General features: G+C 41.7%; 1 protein-coding gene across 1 annotated transcript in view; it reads left to right on the forward strand.

The window, feature by feature from the left end:
• The window catches only part of nrg3b (neuregulin 3b), a 173,493-nt gene that overhangs the window by 141,461 nt on the left and 19,217 nt on the right, over positions 1-12,815 (forward strand). Inside the window, 2 exon segments of the mRNA XM_070927600.1 lie at positions 4,461-4,534; positions 12,345-12,371. Coding sequence (XP_070783701.1) covers positions 4,461-4,534; positions 12,345-12,371 — 101 coding nt within the window.

Consider the following 12,815-nt stretch of genomic DNA (forward strand, 5'->3'; position numbering starts at 1 on the left):
AAGCCTGCATGGACGAGAAGTCCTTGAAGGAATAGTTCAACATTTTGGCAAGTACGCTTATTTGCTTTCTTGCTAAGAGTTAGCTGGTTATATTGATACCACTCTCATGTCCACACAGTAAATATGAAGCTACAGCCTGGAGCTGGTTAGCTTAATTAAGCATAGAGACGGGAAACATGGAGAAACAGCTAGCCTGGCTATTTGACTGTATTATATGAATTAAAGACCACCATAAGCTGTGCAACATAATTTCCCATGTCATTGCAATAAGTTGTCAACAGGTGCTGGTAAAAGTGAGGGATTAATCCCCTTTTAAATTCTGTATTTCACAATTTAACTAGTCAGTAAGTGCTCTACGCTCTGGGAGCAGTTCTCACTTCCAGTAAGCTATGGTACCTCCCCTCTGCCTCCTCAGTAATACCTCATATGCAGTTATTTTATAGGGCATGTGGAAGCTAATGTGCATGGGCGTCAGAAGGCAAATGAAAAGTTTGGTTGACATGATCACATCCCCATCCCTTCTCTCCTCCTTGAACCTCTTTTCCCTCCCCTTGCACTCAAACTATCCTCCATTTTTCTTCACGCTAATTAACAGGCAGGATGGTGATTAGTTATGAGGCAGCGCGCCCCACCCCTCCGTCATCCTCCAGACTCCGAGGTGTGCTTTATCTGTGACTGGAACATGTGTTAAAAGCAGCTGGGTAGTCACAGACAGCTCTGGAGCAGTGGGGGAAAACATGCTCTGAGTCTATGGCTGCTGCTCACACACACACACACACACACACACACAGAGGCTGCAGGATATAAACACACATGCTCGAGAAAGCTGTCATATGTGCCCCAATCCGCTCACACATCTGGGTTCTCTTTGAGACATTTCCCCCCGTCTGAAACACAACCAACGCACACATACATAAATACAAGCTCTTCTTCTCTCATTTCCCACATTGGAGATACACACCCAAACACATACTCAAAGCGCGTCATTATCTCACATTGTTTGTCATCCATTCAGGCATTCGACGCCATGTTCACACAAACACATTTACAAAGCATTGTTTGCATCTCATTGAGGGGTGGCTGAGCTTGTTTCACAGTGCTACAAAGACGGTAGGAGGGGAGAGATGGAGACTTAGACAAACAGAAAGCAAGCCCAGACGTAAACAGATAGCCAGACAGGCTTTCTGCCTTTGGGTTTGTGATTCAGAATACTAACTAGGCGTCTCAGCTCACACCCAGGGATAGAAGGTGTGATGTAGGGCAGAGCCGAGCTATGGGAGGGGAGGGACGGTTTACCCTTGAAATCTGAGTGGTCGGCCGGGGTTCCTCCCGTGATTTTGCACTACATGATTGGCTGTTTGACTCAGATTGGCACCCTGATAAAAAAAAGGGTTTGCTCGGTGCTCTGTTTTAAATACCAAATCAAGGATCAACATAGGGGTGCCCAAAGTTTATATCTGGCCGGCCAAAAGGTGTCAGCATCAGTAACATGAACATTAGTCAAAGCTAAAGCTTCCCTGTTTCCTGTGGCATGCATTTGATAACCTTTCTCACCAAAGGTCAACACAGATGGGTCATTGGATGTAAGATGAATATATGTGTCAAAACTCCAGCTTCTCTTGGGATTCTCTTATTTTAATCCTCTCCCACTGTGGCCAGACTTAATTTCTCCCATACAAAAGCAGTTTTAATTTGGTAATTAATCTGATATCTTTGCATTAGTCATTTGGACTGGTGCTTTACGCATCACATGGCATGTTCTTTTGCATATTCCATTTCACTAAAATGTTCAGTCTGATTTAATGGTCTATCTCTACACTGATTAATGATAACTTTTTAAATGGATATTCTATTTCATATTTTTATTCCTCAAAGCTTCCTTTTCAGATTGCTTAAATCATGTTGGCTTAAGAATCCAACTGATGCTATTCAGCACAAAAATTGCTATTATACTAGCTACTGTGTTATGCCAATAATTAATCAAACCAGTCCTGGCTCACAAGTGCACAGTGGTCAAGAGCTGGGCAATATGCTGTATGAATACAATGGCTTAATCTTAATAACCCTCTATTTGTTGGGGCACCATATTTGTTTTACTAATGAGCGTTTCCCCAAAGTATCTCCAGGGAGCAGCAATAGTCAGACCACAAATATTGCCTTATTATTTGTATTCTTTTCGGTGCAAAATATCAGATTTTATCAATGTTCAGCCAGAGTATAATCTATTGGTAGCTCTGTGTGCTGCTCTATAGGACAACATAACATGGCATAGTCTTCTGTCAGTGTGTGTATATGCGTGACAGAAAGTGTTTGGCAAGTGAGAGAGAGTTTGGCACATAACAGGGTATTGCATTTGCCATTTTTTTCCACGCTGATTAAGAGGTAGAAGTCTGGCTGTGGGAGAGACAATGACAGGAGAGATTCAAGTACTTTATCCCCTCCTTTGGTTGCCTGAGCCCAGAACTACAGAGGTTTTGTGTGTTTTGCTTATTACTTTGGAAATGAAATGACACTAAGAGTGTGAGATTAAGATTTAGAGGGTTTGATTCAATGGTATTTTTCACACATCAGTTGAACAGTAATGAGTCGCACTATTTAAAGGTGCAGTTAGAGAGTTTTTACTGCCACATAACACAAAATGACCATTTCAGCGATCACGCCCCGCAGCTTGACAGGGACGATGACGACTGTGAACAGCACTGAGATCTCAGAAGCTTTCCAAATTCACTCTCCAGCACACCAACCATTTCAAACATTTTATACGTCCTTCAATTTGCTTTTTTAAAGGCAGCGCAAATTTAAACACAATTTGTATCCCAAAACATACAAAATTGCACTGTGCCATGTAATCTGCACAAGTGAGCCACTCAACCTAACATTTGAAGTACGCAGCATTTTCCTTTGGAGCCATAAAATCACCAAACAAACGCCCAACGCAATGCACATGCACATGCATTAGCACCACCATCAGCTTTAAACCAGCGTGAAATTAGAGGACCACCATGTACTGTACCCTATTTATTTTCATCAATGCAGTATCATACTGTGTTCCATAGAAAAAGCAGGAGAGATAGGAAACTGCACATATTGAGCTGAGACGGTGAACAAATGGAGCTGAAGCTGCAGCTTGAGAAGTAAAAACAAAGAAAGATGACAATCTATCACAGTTTTCACTCTTATTCCCGCCTTAACCAACAACTTGTGATCTCCACTGCTGCTCAGTTTAGCAGTGTTGTTTCATTTTTCTTCAAGCTATCAGGTCAAGCCAAGCTGAGTGAGCGTGAACGGTCCACTTTTCAATCCAATACATTATACTCTAGGTGGGACTGGTGACACTGGCAGAAATGTGGTGGACAGATATTGATGGGTAATGTGTGAGTGTAAATCCCCCCAGTTTACCTACAATGTGTCATCGACTGGTGAAATAAAGAAAATATAGACAACGCTGACATATCGCTCACTCATGTACAAGTTTATGTTGAAACAGACACATCAAAGCAAATCCCCCAATTGTCTCCCCTAAGCCGTGAAAGAGCAGAGGGATGGATCAGCCCACTGAATGTGCTCACAGTATGGCCGCTATTGAAGATGGGAATAAAAAATGGCTAAGTCCTCTTTGAGACAAAAGGATTGTGCCAAACTAGGGCTGAGTGCTGAGGAGCAACTCCAAACTTTATATTTGTGGGTCTTGTGTAACTCTTTGTAAAATATTATTTTATTCTGACAGTACAAGTATGTTTTTCAAGAGTTTTTCTTTTTCATTCTTTCATTCATTCAGTGATCAGCATAGCAATGGTAAAACATTTTTTTTTAAAAACAGAATAATTATACATGCATTATTCAGAGTTTTTGCATATTAAAGGCTATTGCAAAAATATTGCAACATGCACAGCCAAACTTCAGATGTCATAATTTCAGTGGATGTATTTGTGACAGTTGCTGGGGGATCTGCAGGCATCATCACTGCAGGGATATTTGTTTGATGGTGAAGGCAAATAATCTGGACTGTGCCAGGACTTTGTTTATATGAGCGTTCCAACTATGGCAGCTTCGCTTCCACTGTAGATCTTGCGTCGTCTGCATCATGCCAAGTACTCTCCATCCCAGTTCCCCATTTCTTCCACTGGGACCTGGCATTCCTGTCAGTCATGTGCTATCAGTGAGGCTGCAGGCGCTGCTTATGCCTGCCCAACTATCTTCCCCTTCTTCTCTTTCTTCTCACCCCACCCCTCTTGACAGTTTCTGTGTATCTCCCTCCACCACCTCAGCCCTCAGTGAACGCTCCGCTTTTTTACCGTCCATTCAGTCTTCTTTCTAGGTTTCCTGCTCTCAACTTTCCTTATCTGAAAGTCTCTTCAGCTGATAGTTCATGCCATACTTTGGTACTTCTTGCTTGGTTTGTCTTACTTCTAATCTCTCATTTATATATATATATATCTCTCTTTCTCTCTCTCTTGCAGGTGTAAGGAGGGCTACCATGGACTACGCTGTGACCAGTTTGTACCCAAGACAGATGCTATCTTGTCAGACCCAAGTACGCTCTCTTTTCTATTTTCTGTCCTACAGTATTGGTGTATTGATCTGCGACATGAAAACAAATACATAACAAGTACATGTTACATGGCCTCGAGCGAATCTCTGACTGTACTGTTTCTGTCAACAAGATAAATATAAATCAAGTGAGATCAGCCTTTTGTTAACTCTTGCAACCCTAACCCTGTACCTAAGCCTGTATAAAAAACTAGCTTGTGGGGCACCCTGGGGGCCCAGGGGTTCAGGCACCAACCAAGACCACAATGTCTCCAGTTCGAGTCTAACTGGGTTGTTGCATGTCGCTGCCCATCCCTCTCACCCCTCATTTCCCCTCTGTTCTCTACTGCCAACTCATTAATGTCGGCATAAACACAACTAATTTCCAGTAAATAGAAACTTTTATAGCCAATTGATGATATTTTTATAATCCAAAACTGATCGTTAGACTTTCTTGTTATATAAATATAATATGATATAATATAAAGTACTCACATATTGCCGAAGATTGAAAAGTTGTATCGTTCTGGCCACTTGTGCGTTGGTGATGTCTTAAAAAATGGATTTCTTTTACCTAAAATGAGTACCAGATAACGTAAAGGTAAATAGCTGAGTATTTTTTCACAACAGTTGGTCATACATTGATTAATAGTGTCATAATGTGGAGATTTTCATTTCAATCTCAATTTTGCAATTATTAGAGTAATAAAAAAACATTATTTAGTTACTAGACAGAGTCAAAATGTGTATCACGAGACTGTGTTTCTTTATTGGCCTACATAGGTACAGTGCTACCATGGAGATATTAGGATTAAACCCTGCGCATAAAACCTCCTGTATCTTTTATTACGGCCTTTAATCTTGCTTTGCTTTAGTCTGGCTGAAAGGAAGCAAAGTCTTCAGTTTGAATCCCCATGATGGCTGTGTAGTGCAGTTAAAAAATAAAGCTAAAGTCAGAGGTACAAGGAGGAGAAATTGGAGGCCCCAAGCCTTTCCCATGAGACTGTGGCTTTACAAATTCACACTGTTTTATGGAGTGACTTGGCTCCTCTGCACCAGGAGTCAGAGAGAAAACTTAACTCCTATTGCCTTCTGTTTGATGCCACCAGCCCCACTGAGAGTCCATTAATGGGGTCACAAGCCAGTGTCACGAAGCATGTCTCATGCTCCCTCATGGCACCCAGTTTTCACGATGGGATTTGTTTTATCTTCTATAGGCAGACATCAATTTTCCTGCGTGTCCAGATCGGAAGATTTTTATGTTGTTATTTGAGATAAGCTGCTGCTTGTTGTGTTTTGCCCCAAAAATGGACACCTGAAGAAACAAATACAGAAGATTGCAACACATTTATAGGACATTTTCATTTCATTGTATCAAAAATGTACCTCAGATAAAAGAGGTTTTGTTTAATGTGCTATATGTTATTTTATGCACCTCTACTTTTTTAAGACAGCAGTAAAATAAACTGTTTAAACATTTGTTATTATTTACAATTTTAAAAACTATATTTGCTGCCGTGTATGAGCTTACTGAAAGCACTTTACCAAAATGATTCTTGGGAAAAGATCACTATGAATACCTGACTTTAAAATATAGCAGGATTGAAGCAGCAAATTAAAAAGGATGGATTTTGTCGGTGGATTAAACATACAATATACCTTTCAGATGACTAAAAAAACTGTGTTTCAGGGACATGCTTTTACAGTCGCTAAAGGTAAGCCTGTAAAACAGTGTGATCAGCATGTGGGGAAACACAATGCTTCAGAGTAGAAATCTCCCAGACAACAGAATTAACTCTTAAGCTGCAAAGCTATTGTTTGCGCTGTTTCTGCTCTTGCTGCTGCTCATGTGTTGCAACCAGGGTAGTTTAAAGCAGTGATTCCCAACCTTTTCATCTTTGACCCCTTAAAACAAAGCTATATCTATTAGCACCCCCCCCACACACACACACACACACACACACACACACACACACACACATACACACACACACACACCTTTTACCTATGCAGATACATTTATTTGAAAGAAAGTATACAAATACAAAATGTGGATATATTTAGAGTCCAACATAGTCGGGGGGAATAAAAATGCATACAAATAAATATATGAATAACATTTCCACGTCATTACTTGTACACAATATTCCAGGCTTATTTTGAGAGAGAGAAAACATTCTGCATGTGGAAGACTTGGTTGGTTGCTGCAGGAAGAAGGTGGATGAGTGTTGGTGTGTCACAGACTGTATGTAAGTCACCTCCCATTGCAGATGTGTCATGAAATTAGGCTCCATATGGAACTCTTGTGGCTCAGAATCATCCTCACCCCCCCCCCACTGTATACACTACATATACATATACAGTCATGGAAAAAATTATTAGACCACCCTTGTTTTCTTCAATTTCTTGTTCATTTTAATGCCTGGTACCACTAAAGGTATATTACCTGAAGAATACAATGAACACGACAAAAAATGCAGCTGATTACATAATACTTTATGTCCTATTTGACATGCTTAAGCTTAATTGTATTCCCAGGGTATATAAGAGGCCATTTCATGTCATAAGCAGCACTGCACATGCAAAGGCCTGGAGTGGTTTCCTGCTTACATTCAAGCCGTAGCACAACTCAGAAGTTGTCAGCTCTCACATAATGCCTAAAACAAAAGAATTATGTGAAGCCACAAAGGCAGCCATCTTGGCACTGCTGGAAATTGGCATGAGTGAGAGACAGGTAGCCAAAAAACTGAAGATCTCCAAGACAGCCGTTCATTACACCAAGAAAAAACAAGCCGAACATGGTACTACCAAATTGCTAGCTGGTCGAGGCAGGAAACGTCTTTCTACCCTACGAGATGACCGTGCACTCATCCGTTCCTGTGTCAGGAATCGTCGTCAGACCTCCAGGGACCTTAAAAATGAGTGGGCACTGTCGAGAAATGTGACTTGTTCGGCAAGGACAGTTCGAAACCGACTTCTTGAAGCTGGTCTGAAGTCACACAGGGCACGGAAGAAGCCCTTCATCAACGAAAGGCAGAGGAAGGCCCGGTTATTCTTTGCTAGGGATCACAAGGATTGGACTGTTGATGATTGGGCTAAGGTTCTCTTCAGTGATGAATCCAATTCTGAGTTGATGCCCACTCCAGCCAACTTACTGGTTAGGAGGAAGCCTGGAGAAGCCTACAAACCAGACTGTCTTGCCCCTACAGTAAAACATGGGGGTGGATCAGTGATGATCTGGGGTTGTTTCAGTATGGGTGGAACAGGGCAAATGCAATTGTGTGAAGGGCGAATGAACCAGGTCATGTACAGGGCTACTCTTGAAAACAGTCTTCTTCCATCAGCTGGAAAACTCTTTCCTGCCTCGAATGACTGGATTTTCCAACAAGACAATGCCCCTTGCCACACGGCAAGGTCAGTTAAAGCCTGGATGGAGAACCAGAACATTCGAACCATGCCTTGGCCTGCTCAATCACCAGATCTAAATCCAATGGAAAACCTGTGGAAAATCATCAAACTCAAAATGGAGAACCACAAGCCCAAAAACAAAGCAAATTTGTTTGAATTTGTGCAACAGGAATGGGCTGCTGTGACAGCAGAACAATGTCAGAAGCTGGTGGAGAGCATGCCAAGACGCATTGCTGCAGTCATCAAAAACAATGGTTATGCAATCAAGTACTAACTCCTGTGTGTATCATGTGACTAAAACAGACAGAAAAGAAAACATGGAATGCCTAAAAGCACTGTTTTTGGCAGTACAATGCCATAGCTATTGATGTAAGAACTTAAGTGATTTTGGTTATTATCAAGAAAATCATGGAAAATGGCTAGATATCAGCTCTTAAATTAAACTCTTATGAGCTATTTTTGTTGTTATCATTATATTTGTCCAAACAAATGTACCTTTAGTGGTACCAGGCATTAAAATGAACAAGAAATTGAAGAAAACAAGGGTGGTCTAATAATTTTTTCCATGACTGTATATGCAGCATATGAACTATATGATATGATCTGAAGCGCAGCCTTGCCAGACCTGTCATGAATATAAAACATTTCGTGGAAAGCAAGGATAGACCTTCCAATAACGTTTATTATGGTTATATAAGCTTTTGCTTTCATCTAGCTGAAGGATATGGGGGGCTTGAAGGCCAAATACCAATCTTGTGTACATGTCCGCTTTTCACTTTTGTTGGGTTGAAAGTTCACATTCTTTTGTCATGTTTTCTTTTTCAGTTTTGTTCTATTGCCTTCTGTTGTTTGCAATACAATTGTGTTGTAGTCGTGCACTCCTGGACCGCCATGAAAGCGTGTCTACCTCTGGTTCTGTTAGTTCAAAGTATATAATGTTCATACATGATAAATCTAATTTATAAACATTATATACTTATAGCATATGAGTATTTATAAGACTAACCTGATACATAAAATAGATGGATGCATGTGTAAATGGCATAAAAATATAGAATATCCATCAAATATCTATTAAAAAAAAGCTCATTAAAGCTTTGTCAAAACAATTTTCAGTAATAATTTTGTGCCATGAACTCATCCGAAACCTCTTTTGTCAGAAAAAAAGTAATATTGACAGCTGTAATACAAAGCTATATACAAATTGTCTTGTATCGCCACACCATGCATGCACCTGTTCGCTGCAGAAAACTGTGCTTTGGCCACAATCGCTCAACCGCCATGAGAGATAAGTGTACCCTGAAAGATTTGAGAGAGGAATGAAGCCTATTTTGATCTCTGTTGATACAGAGTAATCTAAAATTTACCCAGATTACCAAGGGTTTGGAGGATTATCCTGCTTTCAAAAGCCAAATCATGTAATAACATACACACATACATGCACACACCAAAAACAACTACAAGTGGGACAAGCTCCAGTGAAATCCAATTCCTTGTGTGTGTCTGTGTGTGTATACCCGAGTTTGGTTTTAAGTCCATGAGTTTAATTGTACATCTTTGTTTATTGATGTGGCAGCATTAGACACAAATCACACCCTGGGGTGAGAAAAGTTTCGTCAGCCGTGCACCCTTTTGTCTTTTCACCTTTTTATTTTATTTATTTATTTTTTACTGAAATCAATCTCTGTGCACCTTACAGTCACAAATCATCCATCGGCCCTCATCCTTTGTCTTGGTATTGACTGGCCACAAAGCCACTCAAAAGAGCAGTCCGCACTGGCTTGCGTGCAGTGCCACTCCATCGTACACACATCGTTTCAGAGGTAGAAAGAGAAGCTGAGACTGTGGCGCACATCTCAAAAAGCCAAGGGACAAAAGGAGAAAGAGGCTCCCTGCCAGGTACTCCAGCTATACTGCTGTGAACTCAGCTCTGGAGATGAGGTGGGGAGAAGGGGTCTTATGTATTGGTGCACAGTGGGGATGTGGTGTGGTCTTTAATTGGAGGCATGGGAGTAGAGGAAGGTTGCAATTTAGTTTCTACCTGGTAAAGAACCGCAATGAGTTTCTCCCCTAAGTGTGAGAGAGTTTAGGGCGTGCAGCTAATGGTGTTCAGTTGGGCCAGTTGCACCTTTGAGACTACAGAGATGATGTTTGGTGGAAGATTGAAGAGGGGGGAAGGGGGAAGTGAGCCAGCTTTTGGTTTTACCCAGCTGATTTACAAAGAGGAAGAAGGCAAGCCTCTAATTTGAACTATTTATCTCCGGTAGATATTAGGCCTGGTTTAAGTAGCTACACAGTATATTGCGTTCAATAGCACACACACACACACTCAGGCACATTGGCTCCCCAGTTCCCTGCTCACCCAAGTGAAGGAGGGGATTAAGGATTTGATTCACTCCTGCCATTGTCTCTCCCACCCGCCAGATTTCTGCCTCTTAATCGGGCCAAGAGCATCTGACATGATGCACAGGTATTCTCCAAGCTTGCTCAAGGCTCCCACAAGACACCATAAGTGATTCCCCGGGGTGCTTTGACTTGCCAGGGCGAAGGATTGGGAACCCGGGCGCGTATTATGATTGGTGAATGTCTCCAGACACAGCAGTTCCAGCGGAAGGGATGTGTATCAGTGTTGTAATGACATCATCTGCACAGGCTGTGACAGTCGGGGCGATTTAGAGTGGGAAAAGTGTTGGCTGTTGCCATGGCCAATCACGGGAAAAGGCTTGAATGGATAATACAGATCAGGCCACATCAGTAAGATACTGCATTCACTTCTTCAGCCTTGCCAAGTGTTTGTGCCACAGCGACAGGAAGCACCTAGTAACCAGAGTGTCAGCCATATCTTAATCATGCAGTTATATCACATGGCAAGGCCAACTCCTCATGGCAAAGAGCGAAATGTCCGCCGGCCAGAATTGATTGGCTCTTAACTGTTTTCATCATTAGTTTGTGAGTTGCTATGAGACTGACTAGGAGTCGGTAGGAGCGGGTAATAAATGCTGACATTTGTTAAATAATCCCCAAGGCTGCAGGAGATAAATCTGGAAATGATGAACTTACATTGGGTTCAATAAGAACATGATGACACCTGCTTCCCATATAAATACAAACATAATTTAATTTCTTAATTGACTGATTAATTTGGGGTCTTTTTTCTCATTTCTCTCTCGTTATCGCTGCAATCATGACAATCTGCCAGGCAGAGCGAAGGACAAACTTGGCTTCATATTTAATATGTTTAAATGCTCTCTGAAACTTTCCCTAAATGTCATAAGTTTGCTAACTATTGGATCATTCACATTAAAAAGACCTATTTCCTCAAATCACACCCCTTAATAGAGTGAGATAACCTTGTGCAATTATTATGATCCATTCATCCAAATGTTCATTTGTCTTTTGCCTATCTCACTCCACTTCTCTGGGGTTTTTTCATTTCTCCTGAAACATATAAAGCCACAGCACTGACAGATTTTCCCATGGTACAATCAAAATATGTCCGGAAACAGATGCTTTTTTTTTCGTCCTCTGCTTTAGCCACTTTTTTTTGTGAGTGCCCACCACATAATCTGTCAGGAGCTTGGCAAGTCGCATTCTATTTAAAACTCAGACCACCTCTGTCAGAAAAGCAATTACTAGTGAGGGTTTCATTTTAATTTAAATGAGATTACATTACAGTGACATGAAAAAGGGGCACTGTCAGGATGGAAAGAACACGAGTGCTCCTTTTTATCTGTTTCCCCAGCTCTGGGATTGGGGGTGAAAGACTTAACTGTATGAAGAAAGACTGTGTGTGTGTATGTGCAAGAGACAAAGACATACAGACAAGAGTGTAACACACTGAATGCCTATGGGTGCGCATGCATGTGAACGTGTGCGTCAGTGTGGAGCATCTTAAAGTGACCAGCTTGTTGAATATTGAAAAGCTATGCTTGGAGACAGAGGAGAACAATTACTGCAATGCCTCGGGCTCAAATCAATATAAAAGGCCTGTGCAAAGCAACGTCAGTGACATAAAGCTATATGATATGTCATTTTCAACTTTTAGTTTCACGATCCTTCCTCTAATCCTCGCAGCCCCCATATCTTTGTTGTTTTTCTTTCTTCATTCAAAGCCACTGCAGGCTGTGTGAATTCAGAGTGTACCACGGAAAGGCATACCCAGCGTCCAGGGCTGGCTGGCTCATTACCTGGCGCACAAGGGAGAGCCATGTCAGAGAAAGCCGTCAAGCCAACTTTATGGAGCGTGTGCGTCTCCCTAAGGTGAATTCTGAGTAAGATAGAGGCACATCATGTTTATAACTGTTTTCTCCCCTCCCTCCCTCTCTCTCTCCCTCTCTCTCTCTCTCCCTGCCTCTGCTTACCCATTCCCTCCCTTTTCTCATGCCGTCCGGCCTTGAATGGAACAGCGGATGAACTTGGGATCGAGTTCATGGGTAAGACAACTTTTTCATTGACTGTATGGAGTGCTCAATCTTTCATGCGCCCCTCATGTCTGTGAAATACCACATACAAAAAACACACAATCCAGCACAACAGGGCCGCTCACCTTGGAAAATTAATGCGGGCCAGTCGCCATGGCAACACCGTAGTGGGGAATTAGGTGTATTCCGTCTGCATGAAGAACAGTGCCGTTAGAGAGGAGTGATGTAATAAGGATAGAGCAGTAATGACTGACTGCAGCAGTTCATGTGTCAGTGTCTGTCTACTTGCCTGCCACATGTATGCATAGTCAGTGTAGCCGCCATTTCTGTCTGTGTTTTGAGTTACTTCACTCCTACAAAAAGTCTACTAAGACGGAAAGAAAATACAGGTCAAACCTCTTTGGATGTTACTTTAGGTGCCTTTTCACTTTCCAGGTGGTTAACAAATCGTTAAAA

This window comes from Enoplosus armatus, chromosome 20, assembly GCF_043641665.1.
Source record: "Enoplosus armatus isolate fEnoArm2 chromosome 20, fEnoArm2.hap1, whole genome shotgun sequence".
NCBI lineage: Eukaryota > Metazoa > Chordata > Actinopteri > Centrarchiformes > Enoplosidae > Enoplosus > Enoplosus armatus.